Below are 25,387 nucleotides of genomic sequence, written 5' to 3' on the forward strand. Positions count from 1 at the left end.
AGTGCCTGTGTGGAGACTTCACTCATTAATGAGTTCAGATGACTGCAATTGATGCATTTTCATAACCTTCATTTGGTTCATGGTACATGTTGCTAAAGTGATCCTTCTGTAGAGCCTCTGTGCTCTTCTGGGCCTCAAATAATGAAGCATTGTGTCCACTGTGCAACATGGGAAAACAAGATAGCCCTTCTGTCCTTGGATAAGGAGCACAATCACCGGTCTGAATGACCTCTGCTCTATTTTGGACACTGATGTCCTTGTGATGGTTTGAACAACCTTGTTTGGCTTTTTTATGAAAGCAAAAATGTGTAATCGTATAGTTGCTATAAATATATATAGCTCTTTTTCAAGATGTAGTCAGTGAGTGTGAAACGAGTAGCAGACCTAAAACATCACGTGCATGTGGGAGGTTTGAGTTACACCTGGCCCGACATTATGTTTTTCTCCTGCAACATTTGAAGCGATAGTGAAGTGTTGCATTCCATCATCCTACTTTTTCACCACATTTGATGGTAATCACGTTTCTCGAACCCGCTGTACAGATCTGATTGTCTTAAGTTGGTCAACCGTCAACAAGCTACAGGCCGTCCCTCTTTGAGCTTGATGCACTAACCAATCAAAACCCCTTTAAATCTGTGAATGTACACTTCCTCTCCTCTTACAGATGATTATTTTTAATCTCCTTTCTCGTTATGCTCTGAAATTGTGGCTATCCTGTCTATGCAAAGCAGTGCTTCAAAGAAGGGGTTTTTTGAACCAAAGGTAATATCTGTGGCAGCTTGCGTCCGACACAATCATTGAACTGAAAAGTCAGAAAGGGATAAAGTGCTGCAATAACCTGTCATATGCAAAGTATTTTAGACCTCCTTCCAAGATACAGTATACAATGTATGATAGCAATGTAATAAGCTCAAATGTAAATATCTACCAATAAAACGGTTACAAATTACATGAGTTGATTTGTGGTTTATTGTGAAGATTTAGATGGAGCTTTTAAGTTTTGTGATACAGACAATATTTGCTTCGTTTCATCTTCTATATTGACCATTCAAAGCACTGGGGTGCACGTATGTAAATTTGCTGTGTTATTATGGACATGTATTGGCGTATCACTGCTATAGCACCAATTAGACCGCTAGATGGCGGCAGCAGCAGTAGTCCCTTTAAACGCCTGCCACTGTTGTTACCATTTGTCAAGTTGTTAGGTTTAACCCTACGACGGAAAATATCAATATAAATAAATGAAAATTTAATTTAGTTAAATTTATAGCCACCGTCTTCAGTGGGCTGGTGAATATTTGTATTTTGTCACTTTTAAGGATATGCTTGTCATTCGCTCTTTTATTTTGAAAATGTTAACCGGAAGTTAATTGTTGTGTCAGCTAGCTTGTTGGTATACGCAGTGTTGCTGTGGTTTTGTTAGGTCGAAGCAGAGCTGTCATATTTGCTAGCTAACGAATTAGCCTCTGTTTTGTCATGTCAAGAGCAAGCTGTCCCCTCGCAACATAGGGCTGTTAACAGGTTCATTTCTTCACACATCCACCTTTGGGTAGGGTCAGAGGATAGAAGTCTGGGCGGAGAGCAGAAGAGTGCGATGAAATGACAACGTCAACATTACAGGTAGGCTGCTATTAGCTAACGGTACCCTGCTGCAACTGGGCATAACTTTGCTAGCCCATCCGGCAGCCCGAGTGCAAGCTAACGGTAACCTGCTAGCAGAACAGCTGATGCTAAAACCTGCTAACATTGTTAGCAAGACAGTGTAGTTTACTGAGCCTGCGAACAGTGCTTACATTGCTTTATCTTGAAAATAAATGCGTAAACATAGAAATCTGACGTTACTGCACTGGCTAACTATATAATATAAACGCATAATGTAAACTAATATTGGTGTGGGTAGTGAATTTGTGGATAATGTTTCACGTTGTAATAGTATCAGCCGTTATCTCACCGTTAGCTGGGCTGTGGCTGCTGCTCGAAGACCGTTAGCATGAGAGCACAAAGGTTTGCGTTATGGGACATTATAATCTGGTAACTTACTTAAGAAATAGAATATTTTGTTTTTGAATAAGGAAGAAGTAGGAACCCTTTACGCAGCATCTTAACTAGCTGTACAACTGCTCTTTGTTTTGGTTGAAGCTCCAGTGTTGACATGTGCAGACTAATATAAGGATGATTAACGTGTGTACAGTCCCTGCCTCCGTGTCTGTGTTTCCACCCACAAAATATCTTACATCTCCATCTGTCCTCTGACTGTTTCTCCGCATTTTTGCAGAAAGCTATTGATCTTGTGACCAAAGCCACAGAGGAAGATAAGGCAAAGAATTATGAGGAGGCTTTGCGCCTGTACCAGCATGCTGTGGAGTATTTCCTACATGCCATCAAATGTGAGTGCTGCAGCCTGACAGGTAGTTTAGACCTTCTTCTATCGCTACCAACGTTGGTGGGTTTTATTCACGTTGTTGTTTGGAATTTCTCTCCTTCAGATGAGGCCCACAGTGACAAGGCAAAGGAGAGTATACGAGCAAAGTGTGTGCAGTACCTGGACCGAGCGGAGAAACTTAAGGACTACCTGAAAAATAAAGACAAACAGGGCAAAAAGCCAGTCAAGGAGGCACAGAGCAATGACAAGTATGCTGTCGACCTTCTGTCCTCTCAGAAAGCATGTTCATGTCTGTGGGCGTTACAGTATTTGAGTCTGTCTCTCTGTTTGTGTTTGTGTAGGAGTGATAGTGACAGCGAGGGTGAAAATCCAGAGAAGAAGAAGCTGCAGGAGCAACTTATGGGTAAGTAAATAGACATGAGTGTAATAAGCCAGTTGATTTGGTGGTTGTGTGATGTTAAGGCAGCAGTCTTCTGTTACAGTGGATTTGAAACAGTTCGACAGTTGTGTAATTATTGTATAATTGTAACACTACACTGCTTGCAAATGGGAAGATCTTCGCCTGAAGTGATTGTAATGAGAAGTTTTGATTAAATGTAACGTTGGTAATGTGGTCTTTTTGTGCCAGAGCTACAGATGTACAGTCACCTTTGACTGCATTTCAAGGGGGTTGTCGTCAGTCTTAATCATGCTCTGCCTTTGTGTCCAGGCGCTATTGTAATGGAGAAGCCTAATGTCAGGTGGAACGATGTGGCCGGCCTGGAGGGAGCTAAGGAGGCTCTGAAGGAAGCTGTCATCCTGCCCATTAAATTCCCTCACCTCTTCACAGGTACTGCTGAGTCTTCTGTCTCTGTGATTCTGTTTACATCCACTAATTATCACACACTGAGATCAAAACGTTAAAATGATATTGCAGGTTAATCCATTTATAGGTGTGTTTGAAGCCAAAAGTGTACATTGTTGATGAAATAGTATTGTGACAACTGAAACATTTAGTTGTTTGATCGACAGAATGTTTTCTGGAACAAACATTCTGTGGTTCCATCTTCTCAAATGTTTGCTTCTTTTCTTCGTTACTGGACTTTGACACTCTGTTTTATATCATTGTAAATTGAATCTCTTTGGATTTTGGACTGTGGCTCAGACCAAAACATGTGAAGATGTCAGCTTGATCATTGGGGATATTTGCTAAATATTATTAATTGTTGCTTTCTGTTTTCTTTGATTTTATAGGTCAAAAAGCTTAAAGTTAATAGATTAATCAATTGTGAAATTAGTTCACTGCAGCCTCAGTTCAATATTGCTGCTCATTAGTTGAGAAGTCACTTCAGATGATGTGTAACTTCATTTTAATATTACTGTAATGGATGTTGTATGACTTCTCTTTTAGTGAAAGCTTTCCATCCTTGTTTGACTGTAAGTTGATAAGATAAGAGTTTATCGATCCCGCACCCGGGAAATTCAGTCCCTGGTGTTGGTGTAGCCGTAAATGTTATCACGTTATCCTCCGTTCCTGTTTTACTCACTGTTTATGCTGGACTGCTGGAACAGGCTGTTGAACGGTACCTTCTTCATTTGCACCTGAGCATGACATCATATGGCCAACGTTACTTCTGGTCTCTGTGTTCTCAGGCAAGCGCACTCCGTGGAGAGGCATCCTGCTGTTTGGTCCTCCGGGGACGGGCAAGTCGTACCTGGCTAAGGCCGTGGCCACTGAGGCCAATAACTCCACCTTTTTCTCCGTCTCCTCCTCGGACCTTATGTCCAAGTGGCTCGGAGAGAGTGAGAAGTATGTGTCTTCCTGTTGTCTGAAGCTGCACTCTAGACAGGGAAAGATGAGTTTATTGTACTATAAAAGAAAGCAGAATTAGGTTTTAGATGTTAATTTTATGAGGTGTTTTCAGCCTACCTAGAGTGAAAACCTGACTACATTATTGTTCAAGAAACACTGACTTAATTAACAGTTATGGAGATTTGACTTTTGCTGTATTTTCAGTTTTGTTATTAGATGAAAGCATTTCTCATTTTTCAACACATTTTAAGTATTTTAATCAAAAATAGCGATAGTAAATCAGGCTAAAATGCATACCAGAGGGTAGAGGGCATGTCCTATTTTTGAAACTGCTCAAACACAGTGTCATGATGGACTATAAGATGCCCACACCGAATCCTTTTCCGGTCCAGACTGGCAGTCCTCTCCATCTTTGTCAGGGACGCTCTGCGCCGTTTCTTGCTCACAGTCACTAATGTGCAGTGTTCCTCCTTTAATATTCTGGCCTCATTTTGTCCATCTTCCCCTGTTTCTGCCAGGCTGGTGAAGAACTTGTTTGACCTGGCTCGCCAGCACAAACCCTCAATCATCTTCATCGATGAGGTGGACTCGCTATGCGGCTCCAGGAATGAGAATGAGAGCGAGGCTGCCCGCCGCATTAAGACAGAGTTCTTGGTTCAGATGCAGGGTGAGCCGAATGAGAACAGAGATAATGCACAGTGAAGAAGATGCAGTATAAATCATATGCACTGTGTCAGTGACGATAGAAAACTGCAGTCATGCTAAATATGCCTAACCCTGCGATGGAAGCAGGAGCGCTCGTATGAGATGACTGAAGCTCTCTGGTGTTGCAGGTGTGGGAAACAACAACGACGGTATCTTGGTACTTGGAGCCACCAACATCCCCTGGGTGCTAGATGCTGCCATCCGCAGAAGGTCAGAGGTCACTTTAATAGTCCATGGTTAAGTGTGTTTGTTTCACCCAGAGTTTCTTTTACAGGGATTTTTAGTGGTGTCAAGTTAATAAAACAAAGTGTTTTTCGGTAGCTGTGAAGAGACAGCAGCAGAGTCAGTGCAGCTGTGTCGTTTGTCCTGTCAGTCCATGGGAAGTTATGACTGGACTTAGGAGTTTTGGTAGGAAGTAACAGGACAAGGCTTTATTTAAACTGACATTTCACATGACATGGAGGCGTCTGCAGGTACGAATGCATATCAAAAAGTAATTGTAAAAGTACAGGAAGTAGATGAAGGTATTGTTATATATAAAACAAATGGGATTAATTCTGTAGCTTCTCTAAAACAATTGGACCTACAGTACACTACTGAGGTAACATACCAACCCTGGACTGGCACTATGGGTTAGTCACATATTATTTTCATCAGTCTTGCTGCTTCACTAAAACATACTTGCTGAATCCTCTTCCATTTTTATATTCTTCCCTTTTTTAGAGTTTAAAATTCAGTCCAAAATTCAGCTCCAGGCACACAAGCAGGAGCTTGTGAACACTGCCTGGGGCACCGTTTATGTTATCTCTGTTTTGAACAGCTGGCGAATGTGCAAATTAACCAAATTCGTCCCCTGGTGCGCGTCAGGTTTGAGAAGCGTATCTACATCCCTCTGCCGGAGGAGCCGGCTCGAGCTCAGATGTTCCGTCTTCATCTGGGCAACACGCCGCACAGCCTGAGCGAGGCCGACCTGCGGCAGCTCGCCCACAAAACAGACGGCTACTCCGGTGCCGACATCAGCATCATCGTCCGGGACGCGCTCATGCAGCCTGTTAGGAAGGTCCAGTCTGCCACACACTTCAAAAAGGTGACATCATTAGAAGAAAAACAGCCAAACTTCAAAAGCCCACATCTGTCGCTTCCCCCGATTCACCTCTGTTTCTTGTTCTCACTCCTGCAGGTTCGTGGTCCGTCCCGAAGCAACAACCAGGTGATGGTGGACGACCTCTTGACTCCTTGTTCTCCCGGTGACCCTGCAGCCATAGAGATGACCTGGATGGATGTGCCTAGTGATAAGCTACTGGAGCCCATAGTCTGCATGGTGAGATACACACATATTCAGGGACGATACAAAGCTTTTTCTCAACAGCAATTCTGCAGCTCTTCATCTCTGCCTCCAGAGTAACAGCTGCACAAGAAAATTCAGGCAACACAATATATTAATCTGCCACTTGAGTCATTAGTGCATCCTTGTTTTTAGGCGCTCTATTTCAGTCCATTAAAACGTGGATAAATGGTTATGCAACAGATTCTTTTCCATGTTCTCTTCCATCATGATGCTCATGATTAGATTTTTCAGATTACATTAGATTAGATTAGCTTTTATTGTCTCCCTCAGCAGAAATTTGTACACAAAGGTTTATTTATGTTCAGCTTACAGTCTGGTAACTTGTACCTTCGGCCCAAAGCCCTCAGTTGACCTCCTTGTGAAGGATGTGGTTTGGACCACAGGTGATTTTATCCTGTCTGACCCACTGGCCTTCTTAGTGTGCAGCTTTTTAAAAACCTTGGCCACAGCACTGGGATCAGTCAGAATTCTATCCTGCGTTGAATCACAGGTCACTGTAATAGACAGCATCAGTGCAGTCACTCTCTACTGAATGAAACTGTTGGTTGAAGTTGATGAGCTCATTTGCTTTTTCCAGTTGATTCAGGAAATGTGTTTCCCTCGTGTCAGAGCTCAGGTTGGTTATTTCACCAGATTTTTCCAAGTTTTTGTTCGAGAAAGCTTCTCTGACGCAAACTGTGTTGCTCCCGTGCTTCCCTCAGTTTCCCCTTTAGTTCTTTGTCCTGCTGTTTTTTCCACTTCATCGTTGTTCTGAAATGCGAGTGTTTTCTTCTTCTGATGCGGTGTTTGATCTCAGGCATGATGTACTCTTTGTTTTTTGGGTATGTCCTCATCTCTTTTTGGCACTGCAGTGTTGACACAAAAATTAAACTACGCTGTGATCACCTTCGCAATACTGTCAGTATTTTAGTCTCGCTGGGAAACATCCGACTCTGTGGACAGGAAGTGACTACTTTGTTCCCCCTTATTCCTGTCCTGCCACACACTGACGGACTTTGACTTTGACTTTAATGGACATGTGCTGGAACCCTGGAAGAGTGTAGTCCATCTGACAGGGACTGAAGTCAAATATCAGAGCGTCACGTTTTGTGATTGGCTGATGAATACAAACTAGTGCTGTCAATCGATTAAAATATTTAATCGCGACTAATTTCATGAGTGTCATAGTTAACTCGTGATTAATCGCAAATTAATCACACATTTTTATCTATTCTAAATGTCCCATTAATTATTAATAATAAGGGATCAAAACAGGGTGATACTAAATGAAGTTACCCATCATCGTAAACTAGGACTCAGCCTATAGTGCAGTTAAACCATGGCTTAAATTTTCCTCTCTTGAGTTTCCTTTGAACATACAAGCAGTGAGACTGTACTGCTCTTCTGTGTATTTACCAGAGGCTTATCAATCCAGCCTCTCGTTTCTCTCCAGAAAGAATGAACATTACTTGGCTATGGCTGCAGTGAGCTTGTCCTTAATTGCGGTATCCATATGCCTCTGCTGTCGAAAGCCATCCATTGTTGCCTGGTTTTGACAAGGAGGCGGCGGAGAATTCGCATTCGCCGTGTGTTTGGCCATCAAGTGGTATTTCAGACTGGATGTTCTACGTTGATAATTCAGTTCACACCGACAATACACACAGATAACTTTGGTCTTGTCAGTCGACCCATCTGGCAACTTTTTGAAACTAAACTTTCCATTCAGAATCTTGTTCGCTTCCATTTTGCCGTTTCGCGCTTGACATCCACACAAACCGCTAGCCTACTTTTTTACAGCTAGCGAGCAGACAAGACCAAACACGTGCGTGGGGCGAGCCTATTGTTTTGTTTCTGGTTTACAATTGGATCCTGTAGTTTTCCTAACGATACTAGCAGTGGCCACAGCTTATAAAAAAACTACAAGTTCACTAGGTCACAAAGAGCGTTAATTGCGCGATAAAAAATGACGCCGTTAAAATTGATTTGCGTTAACGCGTTAATAACGTGATATATTTGACAGCACTAATGCAGAAAGCTACACACGAAGGAGTTATTCTTCCTGTCCATGCGGACATTTGAGAAGCCTTGATCATGACTCATGGTGTTCATTGCAGCCCCCTGGGTGTTCAGGCACAACTCTTCCATCTTGTTCCTCAGGGAGTGAGCGTTGCTGAAGAGTATTGTTGTTGGCGTTGAAAGCTAGCCCTCCTCCCTCTTTCTGCATCCGTCTGCCTCGGTTCTGCCGCGATGACTCCTTCAGGACATCATCCAGCAGGTTGTGGTGCGGCAGCCATTCCCTGCCACAAACTTGGTCGCTTCCCATGAGAAGCACGGTGTTGGTGTTTAGATCTCAGATACCATGGACCATCTTAATATAAAACATGATCCACAGTAACAGAATTCAAGCTGTGGACGGCAGGCAGATGGGAAACTGGATGAAGGAGAACGTGAATATTAAAAAAAACAATGTGAAACAAAAATGATGAGTGTGTATCTCTGCTTGGTTTGCAGTCGGACATGCTGCGCTCTCTGTCCACCACCCGTCCCACAGTCAACACTGAAGATCTGCTGAAGGTCAAGAAGTTCACAGAGGACTTTGGGATGGAGGGCTGAGAGACAGAGCCCCACCCAGCCCCTGCCCCACCTTTCCTCAGTCCACCAGAAGGGTCAAACTGCTCCCAGCAACACTCCACCCACCCCTCAACCGCTGTACCATCCTGCTGGCTTTCATCTCTCCGCTCAGCACTTGGTTCACTGCCTCTCACAGATTTAGAGAGAAGGCCACTGTCGTTGAATCCTTGGAGGAAGTTGACCAAATGCTACAATAGAAAATGTTGGTGTGATTTGGTAGTTGGACAGTAAAGCCCACGTCTTGCCCCCCCCTTTTCCGCTGCAGCATATCCACTACAAGAACTTCTCATCTAACCCGCGTCGATGTGAGGAAAGCTCCATTTGAGTCTGAATGCATCAAGTTTGTCCCTCTCTCAGCTGATTCTGTCTGACTGAAAGACTGTACATTTTGTTGCCATGGTGCACTTTGCTTTGATGAAGGACAGTGACGTATGAAGAAGAAACAAAAGAAGAAGATAGTTCTCTCCCGACAGGCATGCGAGTGTGTAAACGCATCTTAAGTGTTTTTATTAAGCTTGTGTGTCTTAATGTATTTGTCCGTATGTTGAGAGCCCTGTTATTTTGTTACCTGATGAAGAGTTCAGTTAACGGATCCCTGCTGCCTCTGCGGCCCTCTGCAGCTCGTTGTGCATCGGCATCAGGCCTGTACCTCAGTGCTCGCAGCAGCCTGAGCGAAGCTTTCGTGTTCGATATTTACTCTACGAGAGATGCGCTTGATCGAGAGCCAAACACCACGTTTCCTCTGTCCAAGAACTTGAAAAAAGATTTTTAAAATGCTCAGTGTTAATCCTTGAGTTGGTCTCACCACGGGGTTCATTTGGTAGCTGTTCTGGAGCTTTCAGTCATATTACACGGTCTTCCTCAGCAGAAGGAGTTTGCCCCCTTTCTGTGGTGTCATACATGTTCAGATTGACATTTTGGCTGAGGTTGAAAGGTCATACTTGACCTTAAAAACAGCAGTTGGTCCATTTAGTAGCAGTTCTGGAGCTTTCGATAATATCCCATAATACTCATCACCACGGTTAAAGAGCTAATGCAGATGCGAAGTCCATGAAAAGTTTAAAAAAAAAGTGGGAATTTCAACATCTACAATTCTGGGCAACCTGCTGAAGAAGATCATGTGATTGAACTGAAAGCTCCAGAGCAGATACTAAACAGACCTAGCCGAGATCGTCGTCTCAATGTCAAGAATGAATTTTGATTTTAATGAGTTCGTTGACTACATTTCTCAGAAAGCGCTTGTCTGAGTGAAGCGTTCTGCGTTAGGATTTTACTTTGTTGACGTTGGTCTTTCTGTAGCAGCCTGCTCTGCATTGATCATTTCAGTGCTGAACCCACGTGACTCAGTTTTTTCCTGGTAAAGAGAGTCAATCATGCACGTCTCTTCGAATGCTGTGAGGTCAGTTTGCCCTGGCACATTGTTCGACGATGTTACAGAACACTTTATACAACCTGTTCGATCACTCCTGACATGTAACTTGACTGACTATATTAGAGATAGTTTGTTTACACTTGAAGTATTTCTTTTGTTGGTATTTCACCACGGAGCTCCATTGAAAGTCTGTGTTTTTTTTGTTCTTTGGGAGTCACACCAAGTTCTACGCTGAGGCAAACCCTACCACACATGGCCGCCTCTTCTCAAGCTCCAGTAGTGTTCGTCCTGTTGTCAGCTAACAGACAGGGAGGAAAGCAGGATCGCACAGCCGGTTTTAAATAGTCCTTTAAACCAAACTGCTCTTGGATGTTTGTTCCGCACTGCCTCTCTGACCTCTGTTTGACTGCTGCATCAGGACCACAGGCTTGTCTGGCTAACAGTGACGGGACTTCTTGTGATAGCTCAGTGCTGTGTGTTTGTGGAGGTACGTACTGGGTCAGTGGGAGGTCGGTTATTAATGTCCCTGTAAGGGAACTTAACCTGCCACTGGCCATGTAACCATTACTACTAATTTATCCTGCATTAATAAAAACTGACATTTCAAATGAAGAAAAGGCACAGCTGGTGGTTTGACATGTGTATTATGTTCAGTAGCCGCGGGTTTAAACTGTGACATCTTCAGCATCTGTCCCACTACATCACTGGTTCCCAGCCTTCTTTCCTTTAGCGACCCCTTTTCTGTCATTGAGTAAACAAATGGATCCTGACTGACATATTTTATGGATATTTCATATTATACTCAATGCATAACAATAACAATACAGAGCAACTGATAAACTGTACATTTAATCCAAACAGTGAATGGAAAAGCTGCAGGAAGTTTGTGTAAAATGAGCAATTTGGATGAATTTGAATTAATCTGTTTTATGTATTTTTAAACATTTTACCAATCATACACACTGAATATGCATCTTTTTTTGACAAATTCACTGCTCTTTTGGGTCTAATCTAACTGAAGCAGAAATGCCAAAAAACAGTCCTAAACAGAAAGCTTTGGCGACCCCCAGGTTGGGAACCAGTGCACGGGTAAATATCAGTCATGTTCTAAACCTGTTTACTGACAGCTGGGTGTCAAACAAGTCTACCAGTTTACCACTTCTCTGTGATTTGTACTGAGGCCACTGGTCATTTACAGTATGTTTCGGGCTTCAAGCTTCAAGATGAGGCTCTAAAAGGAATTGTCTGACACTTATGGAAATATGCTTGTTCACTTTTTTGCCCAAAGTTAGAGGAGAAAATTGATACCACTCTCATGTCCGAACAGCAGATATGAAGCTACAGCCAGCAGCCTGTTAGCTTAGCTTAGCATACAGACTGGATCCAGCTACATGTGCCCATGAGTGATATCAATCTTCTCATCAAACTCTCCAACGATGTTAACACGAACCGGGCAGATTGAAAAGTTCCGCATTTTACTTGAAGGACACTTTGGCAGGACGCACAGCTTCTCGTCGACGCTCACCAACAGGTTGAGATCTTAACAAGGCCACAATCTTTGAATTGTACAGGCAGATTGTAGCACTTCAACCCGGTTTTTCGCCAGCGTGTTTAAAAAAACTCAGAAGAGGCAGACTGTAACTGTGGGCAGAGCTCAAGCAAGTCGGTTCAGTTCCTACTTGTCTTGCCTTTTCACAGTTTTACCGTCTTGATGTTACTGATCACACAAAGAGCAGAGACAGAACAGCACATCTAAAAAGAGACAAATGTTCAACACAAAGCACACAATGCCTCAGCATATGTGTCCACGTTACCTTCACCTTGTTCAGTGTGCAGAGCTTGGCAGCAAATATTAAGACATAAACCTAAGGGAAGACGTTTCTACTGAGCCTATAAGCAGGGCACGGTGCTGCAGATCACCGGACATACACTGACGAATGTGCAGTTAGAGCCTTTTTAGCGTTACACTGAACACCGCAGAGCTCTGCATGAGCAGTCCAGCACGTGTTTGCTGGCTTCAGCTGAGTTGAAACTGTTACTAAATGTTCTGCATTTGCTGAAAACTCCAGATCCACGTTCCACGCATGCACTGAGAACAGAAACCAACGTCCGTCCTGTGAGCACGCGTGCCCGAGAGCGTCGCCGCCACAGGGGCGTCCCCTGTGTCACATGTCTCATCATCTTCAGCTCCTTCGTCACACTTTGCTCCGTTTCGAGTGGCTCTCTGCCGGAGGAGCGGCCCGCTTGTTGCGATGGTGGGGGAAGGTTGGCATCAGCTCTGGTTCACAGGCTGCGCAGAGAAGCAGACAAGATGAATGAGTGGCTGCACATCAGAGGGCAGGAGCTACAGCTGATTCATAGCCAACACTTTCACTCACGTAGAGGTTTCTCCTTGAAGTAGGAACTCTCCAAACAATCTTTGGCAGTCGCTCTGGATCAGGAAAACAGACAAGAATCAGCCACAGATCGCTCTTAAGAAATTAACATATCTGGCAGGTTTCAAGTCGACAGGACGCAGGGTCAAATCAAGTGAGACGAGCAGGTGTGAGAAGTCTTCCTCCTCCAGTGTGTGTTCTATTAAATCTAAGCAACTAGCAGTGGAAAGTGTGACTTGATGGCTTTAGAAAGCCCCTGAGTTCTTCAGGAGAGCGGTTTGATGTGACTGAAAGGATGACTCAGCGCCTGCTGTCAGCAGAAACAACAGAGACAACATGTAGAGGTGAGGCGGAGCTGATCTCTCTCAAGCTAAGGAATGCTTATTGGTTGATTAGTCCCAATTTTTTTGAATGTATTCATGATAAAATAATACACAATGACATCAATGGTACGTCAGTGCATGTCGTGTGTGCGCAGATTCATCAGATCAGTCATCTTGATCACACCCAGAAACAAACCGCACAAGATCTGAGAGCACGATTGGATCGTGTTTCCTACTGTCAGTCAGGAGGATGGGAGGTAACCATGGCAACACCACTGGACTAAGCTACAAGAGGAAAGAAACTGGAGATCCTTTAGACTGGTAAATAGCTGATTCATTTTAATAGTGAGTTTTAAGTAGTTGACTCCAGAGAAAGTGCTGTTCACACATAGAGGTGTTGTTAAACATTAATGTCAACATTCCTCAATGGAGTCTGCACAACACCCTGTTCAACATGCACCTTAACTTGCATTCTGTTTGCACTGGACATTTAAACTCTGGATATCTCATTTAAACACTTGACATTTACACTTGCTTTCTGTTGCATTGGACATTTTTACTTTTACTTTTTTAATTCTGTTTGCACTGAACATCTGTACTTTCAGTCCTATTGCACTGGACATGTGGACATTTTTACATTTTTTACCTTTAACTTTTAATTCTTTCCTTGCTGTGCTTTTAGATTATTTATTGCATGCCCTTTTCTTAAAATTTGTAGAATATGCTGGAACTTGTGAATTTCCCTTGGGGATCTATCTATCTATCTATCTATCTATCTATCTATCTATCTATCTATCTATCTATCTATCTATCTATCTATCTATCTATCTAAGGACCTCACACACCCATTCAGTCGCCACCTCACCCTCCTGCCCACTGGGCACAGGCGCAGAGCGCTGAGGCGCAGAAGGGCTTGCTTTAGGAAAAGCCTAATCCCCGCAGACACAGCTGCCTAAAATAGTCGGCCCTGCTGAACTGGCCTGAGTGTGTGCTGCTGGCTGTTGTTGTTTGTCACCTCTGCGTGCTGTTTGCTGTCTGATGTGTACAGTGCTGTGCAAAGTGACTTCCCCTTGGAGACAATAGTTACTTTCAATGCATTTTGCTGATATACACAGTGTGTGTGTGTGTGTGTGTGTGTGTGTGTGTGTGTGTGTGTGTGTGTGTGTGTGTGTGTGTGTGTACCTGCGCTGTGGATTGTACATGAAGAGCAGGTTGAGCAGTCTGTGTCCAGCATCCGACAGCCAGGTGAATTTGTTCTTCAGGTTGTTGTATGGCTGCTTCCTCAGACTGTACTGACTGATGAGGGGCAGCTGAGAGAAACCCTGACACACACACACACACACACACACACACACACACACACACACACACACACACACACACACACACACACACACACACACACACACACACACACATTCAATGTGACATATTCCTCATCATCAGACGTCACACACACAGTTTGCTTCGTGCGGCACACACAGCTGAAGTCTCACCGGCCAGATGTTTTCATTGGGCGTTCCCAGCAGCTGAACTATCAGGTCGACCTGCTGGATCTCAGAGCTTCCAGGCAGCAGAGGTTTGTGAGCCAGCAGCTCAGCCAGAATACAGCCGACAGCCCTGCAACGGAAACATCACAGCAAGTTCAGTGCCAACACATCATGCCGTCATGTTCCACTGACTGTGTGTAAAGGCAGATAATCAAATTCTACTTCTCTCCTTCCTGACATTTTGCTTCCTGATGTTCTATGATGTGATAAGAGCATGAAGTGGATAAGAGTGTGTGTGTGTGTGTGTGTGTGTGTGTGTGTGTGTGTGTGTGTGTGTGTGTGTGTGTGTGTGTGTGTGTGTGTGTGTGTGGATAGGATGTATAGCCTGTGTGTGTGCTCTGATAATGCCTCAGGTTGGAGTCTCACCACATGTCCAGGGCTGTAGTCTGAGACTTGGTCCCTAGGAGGAGCTCTGGAGCTCTGTACCTGCAGACAGGTGAGAGGGGGGGGTGAGGGCATACCATGACAGAGACTTGGCTCGAGGCAATGAAGCTAATAAGAGGAGGATTACAGACAGAGATTAAAAGGACGAGTTTCCACTGAGGCTGCACAAGCACAACGTAAGTAACCCCAGGGTCATCTGCAGTGTAACACACACACCCTCACATAAACATAATTAGGCTAAAGGGGAATTTACAGCAAACATGGCTGAGAGCCCAGTGCACACTCACCACAGTGTCACCACTCGAGGCGTCATGGGCTGCTGGGGGATGCCGTACATCCTGGCCAACCCAAAGTCAGCTGTCAACAGCAGAAACAGACCAGATCCATAAACATCCCACCGCTACTGACACGGGCTCAGCACTGACATGCACTTTTTGACTCTTGACGAGGTCTTAAATATAAATAGTAAATGATGATGAGTGTACGAAATTAGAAAGTAAACAGAAGGTGAAACTGTATATGAGCACGAGCTGTCGAGATTTCCATCTCCAGTGTGAACTAACTGGCTTGGTGCTGAGTGTCCTGATCATTCGGGGAAGTCTTTTTTTTTTCTTGATAAAATCAGACTCAGGCTACGTTTACACGTAGCAGAGTAATTTGGAAAATGGATATTTTGGCCCCTCCATTTTCAAAAATAACATCGTGCACACATGAACCTGGGTAAAGACGCCATCGAGCGCCATCATAACTATGCCAAACCTAAGGGCGCGAGTGTAAACGCAGGTCACTCACATGACGTTAAGTATTTTCAGTCGCATGTTGTGACGTTTCGGAACCTAAAACGCCGTTTAACCCTGTTTACACTCCAACACATAACCGGCGTTTTCAGAAATCTCCACTTTGGTCCGATTTTTTAAAAATGATAATTTTCCGTAAAAAAAAAACAACTGCCAAACCGCATGAAAACATAAGCATTTTCCCTAAGTGCAAACGTAGCCTGAGGCTAGCCTAAAACGGCGTTTTAGGTTCCGAAACATCACAACATGCGACTGAAAATACTTAACGTCATGTGGGCGACCTGCGTTTACACTCGCGCCCATTGGTTTGGCATAGTTATGATGCGCCCGACGGCGTATTTTTCCGGGTTACATTTTTGAAAACGATGTTGTGTGCACGAAGTTTTTTTTGAAAACGGAGGCGCTAAAATATCCGTTTTCCAAAATACCCTGCTACGTGGAAACGTAGGGTCAGTCTCCTCTGTGCGTGTGTGGATCTCTGTGGCACCTGTGTGTGATGGGCTGCAGGTGAGCTCGGCTGACTGATTGAGTGAATGATTGAAAGTGTGAGTGTGTAGGTGGGAGCAGATTGGCTCCAGCCTCCAAGCTTGCAGGCCCGCTCCTGTGGGCTTTGCTCCGAAGCGTCTGTTTGTCTGGAATAATTCACAGAGATGAAGGAAAACCAGACGTGGAAACTCAGTGGTCATGGTGGACATTACCAAGAAGCTCTCAGAGATTAACCTCAAGCTCCAGCAGAGGTTAGTGTGTTACATGTGTTCAATAATTTATTATGGACCTTGAAGGATTTAAAAAAAAAAAATGAAATGGCCTGTGATGGGCAAAAGGATCCCCACCCTTGGTCTACAGAGAGGCAGTGCTGTATGTTTAAGATTATGTCACTTGATGACCATAAGAAGTGTGAGGCAGTCACTGTGACAGAGGGAGGTCAAAGGTCAGGTCCGGGGTGTACGTCAGTACAGCGTACAGCATAATGTCATTACAGTGAGAGCTACGCAGGCGGTTATGTTACTGTAACAGTGAGGACTCACCGATCTTAACGCAGCCTTTGTCTGTCATCAGCAGATTGGACACCTTCAGGTCCCTGATAACAAGATTGAAGAGGATAATGAGGCTGCTGCCAGACGACACAATACCTTCACCCCCCCCTCCCGGTCACGTCCTGTAGAGGTGAATTCAAAACCGCTTTCCAGCCGTTCAGTTGTGGCTTTCACTCTTTTGTTTCGGCAGAAGCGTGACAGAGCTGAATCTGACAGTCACGTTAATGTTGCCTCGAACAACGTGAGCACACAAAAGCTGTAGATTTACTTCGGCTTTCCTTCACTAAGCGTGCAGACTCCTGCATCATTAGCTGTTCATCTGCTGTTACATTTCCATTAACCGCTTTCCGACTAAGTAAGAAGGAGCCTATATCTCTCTGGCTCCATTAATTACCTTTCCATTTCAACATTAGATACAACTGTGGCTTTGAAAACCAGATAAGTCCACTTAATTAATCCAACTGCATGGCTTAATGATGCAGGGCAGGACGAAACGAGTACAACGGAGCAGACTGCCTTTGAAACAGAAGGACAGACAATGCCTGAGATACAGGTCATCATCCTACTATACTTATTGAGACATTTTGTCCACGTCTAGTACAGCGACACACTGAAATGTCAGTTCGGTTGACCTGAACCGACTGTTAGAAAACTAGCCAGACATTAGCAAACCTGCACATGCTAACACGCAGCTAAAACGAGCTTCTGCTTGTAGTTTATAGATAAGTCAGCGAGACGGACAGCAGAGCAGATTCTTTGGCGAACAAGCCGACGTTACATGAACACAAAGCGAGCGTCATTACGTTGAGTAGAGAGTAGCTGTTGGGTTTCCGGGTGTCTGGGACTGACCTGTGTATAATGAAGTTGTGGTGGAGATACTCCAGGCCTCTGAGCAACTGAAGAATTATACACTTTACCTGGAAAAAAGAAAAAAAAATATTACAAAGCAGACGAGACGAAGTGAGCCGTGCAGACCAAATCAGCGATGGACGTATGTGGGCACTAAATGTGAGCAGTCTGCCAAAGAGTTTGTCTTCCTTCTTAGAAACTCCAGCCAAGTACAGATGAGTGAGTCTGTGTTAAATATCAGAGTGACGAGCTTGACTCTGTCCTACCTGAGCCTCAGAGAACGGCGTCTGCATGTTCTCCAGCAGACTGGACAAGTCCTGCTCGCAGTAACTCATCACCAGAAACAGACTGGACACAAACACACATCATTACAGAAGAACATGTGATCATGTAGTAACAGTGCGTGCACGCGTGTGCACTACCTCTCCAGCTGGCTGCCAACCACCACTTCTTTCAGCTCCACGATGTTGGGGTGCCTCAGCCTCAGCAGCAGGGTGATCTCTCTCAGGCTGCTGATGGGGATCCCTGGCAGAACGAGCAGAGCGTCAGCGGGTTCGCCAAGTTTTACAGCTTAGTTTAACAAACGAGAACCAGGAGTGACCCTGGTCAGGCTTAACCCCTATGGCGCCACCATCAGGCCAAAATATCCACATCTTTACAAGGGATGTCAACATCTTGATTGTGAGATTGTAACGACTGTTACAGCAGTGCTCTTACCGTCTTTCTCTTTGTCCATTCGGACCTTCTTCAGTGCCACAATCTCATCTGACTTGGTGTCTCGGGCTCGGTCTACGTTAAGAAGAGGAAGCAGTTTATCTACTGAGCATTTTTCCTGGTCAGACCAGTCTACAGTCTCCAACATGAATGACTTACACACAATGCCGTAAGTTCCTTCTCCGATGCGGTTGAGTTTCTCAAACTCTCTGACGCTTCTGCAGCTCCCAAACTGAAAAAAGTGAGAAGATAAAGACATCAGTGAACTCCATGCATCTTGGAAAGGCTCGTCCCCAGCAGACGTTAAGAAGACTTTATGTAGTCAGTGCATTTTGATTACAGTATCACCTACAGGATAACACTTTAAGAATAAACATAGTTATTGGACAAAGTCTCCATAACTCAACGTGACATATTATGTATCCAGGACAATCTAAATGAATACTTGAAGTGGAAATGAGACGGCTAGCAACAAGAAATGAAAGGGATCTAATGGTGATTATCAGCCCAGTCTGCCTCTTTACCACCGAAGATCGGCCCATCATTAAGAGATTTAAAGCATTTAAAGTGCCGATGAAATTTCATCTAGTATAGTATTTATCGGTTGTGATTATATTGAACAAGAGACAGCTACACAGTGATATTATCCCAGTATGTTTCACGTTGCCATTGTTAAATATATGCCGAATTTCTGCCTAAGCCATCTGGATTTGGGATATGTGTTTACTTGTGTTCTATGGCTGATGGGTCGCCGCTGATAAGATGGGTATCATTAAATTACCAAAGTCCTGAACGACACTTTGTCCTCACACGGAGCTAACTGTCTTACCCTGTCATTTTGAGGCACTGTGAATGTTTTATTGTTCTTGATGGACTTGAGCTTTATAGGGTCCGGTTCGTCCTCCCCCACGGTGTCCATTCTTTCATTTGAGATCGCGTCGAGCCTCAGAAAACACGAGTGTCGTCCGTCGTGGATTTAACTCGACGAGCGGCAGCTTCACACTACGCCCCTTCCGGTCCTCCAAGAGGCCAACCAAGCGCTTTCCCGGAGTTTTAACAAGCGGGGACACCGAATGGAAACACGTCGCTCCTGCGGCTCTGCTACAGGGTGGCGTTTGAGAAGTCCATTGAGTTCTGCTTGAAAGACTGTGATAAAAAAAATAGAAATATAATACATACATGACAGTTCGTAAACATTTACGTCTTCCCACTTGGTAATAAGACGTGATGCAGTGATGACAATATCATCTTTTCGTTGGACCCTGTCTGCTAACTGTCCATCTCTCCGCCCTTCACCTGTAAATGCTGATGACGTCATCAGGGTTATTTTCTCACACAGGACAGGTCTTACTATGTACACCTGTTTTTACACACTGAGAAGTACTCGCCATGTTGACCAAACTGATCTCTGTAGATAAAATCTGTAAAGTTCCCTTTTGAGGTACATTTAAAATATGCATTGTATTACACAGTGGTACATACAGTATTAAAAAGCTGCTCACCATCATTAAAATAATTCTACAATAAATGTATAATAATATGACTTTTAAAGAGGCATATTTCACCTAATTTTCATACTTAAATTTGCTGCTAATTCCTCTGAACTTTTAATCATATCAGTTAGAAATATTGATGCTGCAGTAAAGGATTTGAATACTTCCAGCATGGTTTATAATTTAAGAGATTTTGCCGCTCTCTCTGATCTCACCATTCCCAGTCTGTGGCAGGAAATGCTGAGTTATTGTTTTTTTTTCACTAGTTTCCTCCCCACTACAATGGGCGTGGACGAAGGCCTCCGCTCTTTGATGGCATCAGCTATAGTCATGTTGGATCCTGAGGCGTAGATGTCTTCTCGTGATGGAGCCGTGACGAGGATGGCTGGTACGCCTGAAGAGGAGTTAGCTGAATCAGACTCAGATTTGGACTGTGCCTGGGGGGCGCTCTCTGGAACAGAGAGGGAGGAAATGACTATTCTCAGTCCACATACTGTAGCTTTGTACAACCAAAAACCCACTAAACAGCTTTGTTTTGGGGACAGTTTCAGGTAAAATGAACCCAATTAAACATATGAAAGGTACTCCCTTCACCTCACCTTCTCCAGCCGCTATTTTAACTCCTGTCTAGCAAATTTAGTCCTCACAAATAGAAAAGTAAATGCTGGACTATCACCTGCAGGTCAGGCGAGGTAAACATGCTGGTTATAGGTGAGTGCAGTGTATGTGTGTGTGTCTGCTTAGATGTGTGGTCAGTGTGTCTGTTTGGTATGAAGAGCAACAGCACCTTTTAAATTGGATTGTGCTAATTTCCTAAGAGTGTTAGGGCTTGGGTCTACCTCATATTAGTACTACATGGAGGAACAATGATTATCGTTCTCAACAATTCTTAATATGTTCAACAGCTTTGATAAAAGGCACCAGAGATTTTTACTCCAATTAGCATGGTTGTGTCTTGGTAGGTGAGGAAGCTGAGACAGAGCGCAAACTGTACAAACTGTCATCATCATAAAAAGGGCTTAGTGTGCCGATTATTGTGTAGCTGCTTTGTTGGTAAAGGTTATACTGATGCTGATCAGCATTACTTCTACACTAATAAAGACGAGTGGTCATCTGCACCTTCAGCTCAGAGGACACATCCACATTCACATCTGTGCTGGTGATGCATATCAAAGGTCAAATACATTCTACAGTACTTCATCAATGGCCGACAGCAAAAAAGATGGGTCAGTATACACAAAAATATTTTCCATTTTCAGTCCGTGTCACTTGTTTGGACAAACACATACAGAATGTATGAATTTATGAAGAATCTGGGTCAAATTCAATGGCCTCCTAAAGCAGCAATCCTTAAATCCAATCTGCAGAAATCACAGGCTTACTGATTAGCTGATAATGCCACTGCAAGGTTTCATTTTTTTGTCTATCCAGAGTTTTCTACTGAGGTCATTTGAGGTCATGTGTGTTTCATCCCTACCTGAATCTTCCTTCTGGCTTGCTCCAGACCCCATTAGGCTTCAGTCAGCTGTTGTGCAGTCCTTACATGTCCACATACACGGCGCTCGCATTTTGGTCGTTCTGTGCTGCAGCACATTTGGAGTCTGCGGTTCAGAGCCGCGCTATGTCTGCAGCTACTGCCAATCATCCTCTCCCTGTCTCTGCCACTCCCTCCCTGTTTCCGTCACTCGGTCTGTGTGGGTGACACTAATCCAGTGCAGCTGCTCAGAACAGTAGCAAGAGATACTGGATTTAAAGGGCAAATAGGGAGAACTAGCAGAAACTCTTTTTTATTATGACAAACCAAATGATTGTATATGATGCTACCAGATTCGGGGGTAGCCAAGTGATTAACTCTGAACTGAAAACGACAATGTTCAGCATGACAGGGGATTCAAAGTTACAGATGTTCCAAAAAAGCAAATTTAACAGTATTGACTGAAATTTTAATATTTGTGGAAATGAATATAAGATTGTCAGCTCAGTTTTAAATGATTAAATTGCTGGAAACCTCCTCAATATCGACTGCAATTGGTTATGTATTTAAATAGAGCTCTACGCAGGCTACAGTATTTTAACTTTGGTACTTACTTGTTAATGCTGTCCTTGAGTTGATTGGTAATAATTCTTATTTGATGAGTTTTAATAATTTCATGGGCTTTCGTCTGATGATGATGGAGCCTCTGGGGGCTGCGGTCAGTGTTTCAGGGCTTCCAGTCTAGCCAGATATCCAATTAACGGATGTACAGACAACAAGTGTCTGGGCCAAGATTTGACTTGAATTTACAAGTTCCGTTTTATTTTGTTAAATACATGCAACACTGACGATAGCTGATTTGCCCATAGCTGAAAAACTACTGAGAGCTTCACTGAGTCAGTGAGTGTGGATTGGCACTGTACACAAAGTTTGACCGGTTCAACAGTCTAGGAGGAGTTAGCAGAAGCAGCTTTTCTCAATGACCAGGGCCAAGAGGTAAGTTCGGGAGGACAGGGTACACACTGAGAGGCAGCCTCTGGAGTTGAAAAACATGCCAAAACTACAGTTCCTGGAATGGCCACTCGAGGAGGACTCCAACAACAGGTCAATTCCCATAGATCTCCATGTTATGTCCAAATTTACAGCAGAAATAAACATGATTACAGCCTACAAAAAAGGGCACAAAAACCTGTTTTGGACTGTTAATTTCCCCATGGCTGCCTGGCGTGCAAACTAGCTGCTAAGTTTCAACAACCAGGTTTCATTCGGCCCACCTCAGCTCCACCCATGATCCACCTCTTTGAATATTTTTGGATTAGCCAGGAGTTAAGTGGAGTCAATATATGCGAAATAAAACTATTTGGAGTAGTCATACCGGTCATTTGTTGTTGAGTACAAACACTTTGAGCTTGCTGCCCTTAGCTTAATGCCCATGTTGTGGATTGGACATTCAAATGTCTATAAATCACATCTCCTGCTGGATGCCATTATTAAGGTGTAAACATTTATTTCTGCAACATTCAGCAATTTGAAACAATCACTGCACTTTCCTTTTTGTTTTTAATACAGTCTCTTGTGGCTGATGGCGTGTTTATTAGGGTTCATTCAGCCAGCGCCACAGATACTCTAATTGCTCCTCAATCTCTTCTTCCTCTGTCTTGGCTTTGGGAGAGAGAGAAAAAAAAAAAACTGAGCGGTTTGTGTTACATCATGGTATTTTTAGCTGTTATCATCAGTTTTCCATGTCTTCTTATAGCTGCTAACATGTGAAGTTGATTACTGGAGCATCAGTGTTACCAAACGTACACTTGTTATCTGCTGCAACTGGTGTGACAAGTCCTCTGCTTTACCAACTACGCTAACCGACTACACTTTTGTCCCAAATGGCTCTTACCAGGATAGGAAGGTGATGCAGTGGATGACACTTTGGGACAAGAGACTCTCTCCTCCACTCTGTCCAACTCAAAGAGACTATTCTTCAGCATCTCCAGCTCTGCCAGCAGCTCAGTCTGAGAGAAACACACATATACATCATGAAATAGCAAATGATTTTTGATCAGAATGAGACAAAGAATACAAAAAAATAAAAAACAACTAAAATTACTGTCATCGAACCTGATCTAATTCCTCCTCAAAAGACATGGATGTGTGGAGGGTGTCTGGCATGTTTTCAGTCCCGTCCTGCTCCTCTGCAATGTCTTTGATCACCTTGTTCACAATGTCTCTGAAACAGCCAGCAGAGAGTTTTTAAACTATTTTACTGTACACAAAAAGATGATGTTATAACATTTGCTGTGGGATCCAAACTCATGGCATCACATGTAAATAGATAATATCTACATACATTATACATTTTATAACATGTATCCAAAATCTTATCTACCATCTGTAATATTTGCTGACAACCTGTATGACTTCCTGTTCTTATTCTGTTTTGTTGCATTCAGAGCTCCTATGCTGATATGTCTTTGCCCTCACATGTATTCACGAGCGGACCTCACGGCCTCAACAGCACCATCAAAGTACTTGAGATGTTTCTGGTACCACTTCTTTCTTGTCAGCACCTGCAGAGCCACTGAGAGGAGAGCACGGTCAGATACAGCGTATGAGCTAGAAAGTGCTCAACAACATGAAAAGAAAAACCGAATCATGGGGACTTTCAAACAAAACAGCAAGGTCACAGTGATCACACAGGTTAGTGCTGAGCCATGTTATCGTCATGGCAGCTGTACTTGATGTTTAGAACTAGTTGAAATTCAGGAGGCCTGCAGCTTTCCTCACAGATACCTGAGCTCACGAGTACAGGCACTGACTTTTGACTCCACTCGATCATGATTAATCATTTTGAGTAATTTCTAAAGAAAAAAAGTCAAAACTATTTATTCCAGCTACTTAACAGTGAATGTTTTCTGATGACAGTAAGCGGAATATCTTTGGATTGTGAATAAAACAAGACATTAGAGGTCATCATCAGGCTTTGTTGGACATAATTCACCATTTTTCAAACATCAAACAATCGATTAATCTAGAAAGTAATTGACTAATTAACGGACAACGAAAATAATGAGCAGTTACTGCCCTGCCACAGTCATAATAAAACTGTTAATCGCATTCAAACGACAGTAAAGCAGACTAAAACCAACTTAAAGTTGTGGGAGTGACAGGTGATCTTAAACCTGATATGTCAGGTTTGCTGGATTAGCCAAAATCATTTTATCAGTTATTTATTCTAGCTAACTAACTAGCTCGTGCTAAGGAGTCTGGATTAGCCTTTAACGGTTTTCGTTGCATGGGTCAATTAGCAATTAGCAGTTAGCTTGATTAGTTGACATGCTATCTTAATAAAAAACTTAGTAACGTTAGATAACACTAACATTACCCCTCCTGGCCACTTGTATGATGATTAAAAAATGATTACACACAACATATGTCAACTTTCTTTGAAATATCTCACCTTGTCCGTTGTTTCTGCTGCTTTTCTTGGCAAAAAAAAGTTCGTGGTCAATCTTTTTCGCCCTCAGCAACTCCTCCGCTTCTGGAAGTTTCTCCCTCTTTTCTTGATGGCAGGCCTCCTTTACCACCTTCACTTCTCCACCAAATATCTTGATAAACCAAGACATGTCTATGATTTGGCCTGGCAAAAAGCAAAATGACTTCTTAGTTAACGGGATCCTGGTACTGGTCCGGGTCCAGCAGTACCAACACACGGTGTAACGTTCAGAGTGTCGCTAACGTTGAACCGCGCAGAGCCCAGCTGCTGTAACCTGGATGCCGCTGTCTAACTTAGGTAGTTTTTTCCTGCATGGTTTTAATATCACCTGTCAGTGAAGACTTAAAGGAGTATTTGCAATAGAAGAATAAGTTTATGTTTGGCACAAATACATAGAGAAAGTGTTGTAGCTATCAGTCTGTACATAGAGTATGGCTATGTAACTTAAAATGAGTGTGTTAAAGGTCATCTGTTTAGATGGATCAGGGACTCCTTAATTGGAAGATTAATTCAACTAAGAATTGGGAAGTGCTGTTGAAGAAACTGTCGCTGAACATGGAACTCTTAAAGATTTATAGTCTGCCCTTCATCATTTTCCATGTTATACCTTTAGTGTTATAGACAATGGGATGAGGAATACAATAAGCTTTTGGAAAAGTTGAGGAGTTGTCATTTAAGTAGGCTTTTAGAT

General features: G+C 43.4%; 3 protein-coding genes across 3 annotated transcripts; 1 reads left to right on the top strand and 2 right to left on the bottom strand.

The window, feature by feature from the left end:
* The first annotated feature begins 1,368 nt into the window (after positions 1 to 1,368).
* On the top strand, positions 1,369 to 10,831 carry vps4a (vacuolar protein sorting 4 homolog A). Its single transcript, XM_070971626.1, has 11 exons — positions 1,369 to 1,620; positions 2,276 to 2,387; positions 2,487 to 2,631; positions 2,725 to 2,786; positions 3,093 to 3,212; positions 4,016 to 4,172; positions 4,694 to 4,842; positions 5,009 to 5,090; positions 5,748 to 5,967; positions 6,061 to 6,201; positions 8,719 to 10,831. The coding sequence occupies exons 1-11, from the start codon at positions 1,600 to 1,602 to the stop codon at positions 8,818 to 8,820; spliced, it is 1,311 nt and encodes a 436-aa protein (XP_070827727.1). The 5' UTR covers positions 1,369 to 1,599; the 3' UTR covers positions 8,821 to 10,831.
* A 4-nt stretch (positions 10,832 to 10,835) lies between these two features.
* Positions 10,836 to 21,428, bottom strand: cdk10 (cyclin dependent kinase 10). Its single transcript, XM_070971627.1, has 15 exons — positions 21,210 to 21,428; positions 19,948 to 20,183; positions 19,069 to 19,385; positions 18,399 to 18,471; positions 18,243 to 18,314; positions 17,948 to 18,050; positions 17,792 to 17,873; positions 17,526 to 17,593; positions 16,668 to 16,720; positions 15,130 to 15,199; positions 14,825 to 14,884; positions 14,405 to 14,528; positions 14,091 to 14,230; positions 12,589 to 12,641; positions 10,836 to 12,500 (listed from the first exon to the last, which is right to left on the bottom strand). Exons 3-15 carry the CDS (start codon positions 19,156 to 19,158, stop codon positions 12,406 to 12,408), a joined length of 1,083 nt encoding a protein of 360 aa, XP_070827728.1. The 5' UTR covers positions 19,159 to 19,385; positions 19,948 to 20,183; positions 21,210 to 21,428; the 3' UTR covers positions 10,836 to 12,405.
* On the bottom strand, positions 19,978 to 24,826 carry LOC139337414 (charged multivesicular body protein 4b-like). Its single transcript, XM_070971965.1, has 5 exons — positions 24,661 to 24,826; positions 23,703 to 23,781; positions 23,322 to 23,430; positions 23,101 to 23,215; positions 19,978 to 20,183 (listed from the first exon to the last, which is right to left on the bottom strand). The coding sequence occupies exons 1-5, from the start codon at positions 24,824 to 24,826 to the stop codon at positions 19,978 to 19,980; spliced, it is 675 nt and encodes a 224-aa protein (XP_070828066.1).
* Between the last annotated feature and the right edge of the window lie 561 nt (positions 24,827 to 25,387).

The sequence above is a fragment of the Chaetodon trifascialis genome, chromosome 10 (assembly GCF_039877785.1).
Source record: "Chaetodon trifascialis isolate fChaTrf1 chromosome 10, fChaTrf1.hap1, whole genome shotgun sequence".
Taxonomy (NCBI): Eukaryota; Metazoa; Chordata; class Actinopteri; order Chaetodontiformes; family Chaetodontidae; genus Chaetodon; species Chaetodon trifascialis.

Bases quoted from the DNA above. Each gene is read 5' to 3' on its own strand.
- vps4a (XM_070971626.1), top strand. From the start codon at position 1,600: ATGACAACGTCAACATTACAG. The intron at 2,388-2,486 runs GTGAGTGCTGCA...TCTCTCCTTCAG, and splicing joins TTTCCTACATGCCATCAAAT to ATGAGGCCCACAGTGACAAG. The intron at 5,091-5,747 runs GTCAGAGGTCAC...GGTGCGCGTCAG, and splicing joins GATGCTGCCATCCGCAGAAG to GTTTGAGAAGCGTATCTACA.
- cdk10 (XM_070971627.1), bottom strand. From the start codon at position 19,158: ATGGACACCGTGGGGGAGGACGAACCGGACCCTATAAAGCTCAAGTCC. The intron at 18,315-18,398 runs GTAAGTCATTCA...TTCTTAACGTAG, and splicing joins AGGAACTTACGGCATTGTGT to ACCGAGCCCGAGACACCAAG. The intron at 17,874-17,947 runs GTAGTGCACACG...GTTTGTGTCCAG, and splicing joins GTTGGCAGCCAGCTGGAGAG to TCTGTTTCTGGTGATGAGTT.
- LOC139337414 (XM_070971965.1), bottom strand. From the start codon at position 24,826: ATGTCTTGGTTTATCAAGATATTTGGTGGAGAAGTGAAGGTGGTAAAG. The intron at 23,782-24,660 runs GTGAGATATTTC...CTCTCCTCTCAG, and splicing joins CAGCAGAAACAACGGACAAG to TGGCTCTGCAGGTGCTGACA. The intron at 23,216-23,321 runs GTTCGATGACAG...TGTTTCTCTCAG, and splicing joins TTGAGGAGGAATTAGATCAG to ACTGAGCTGCTGGCAGAGCT.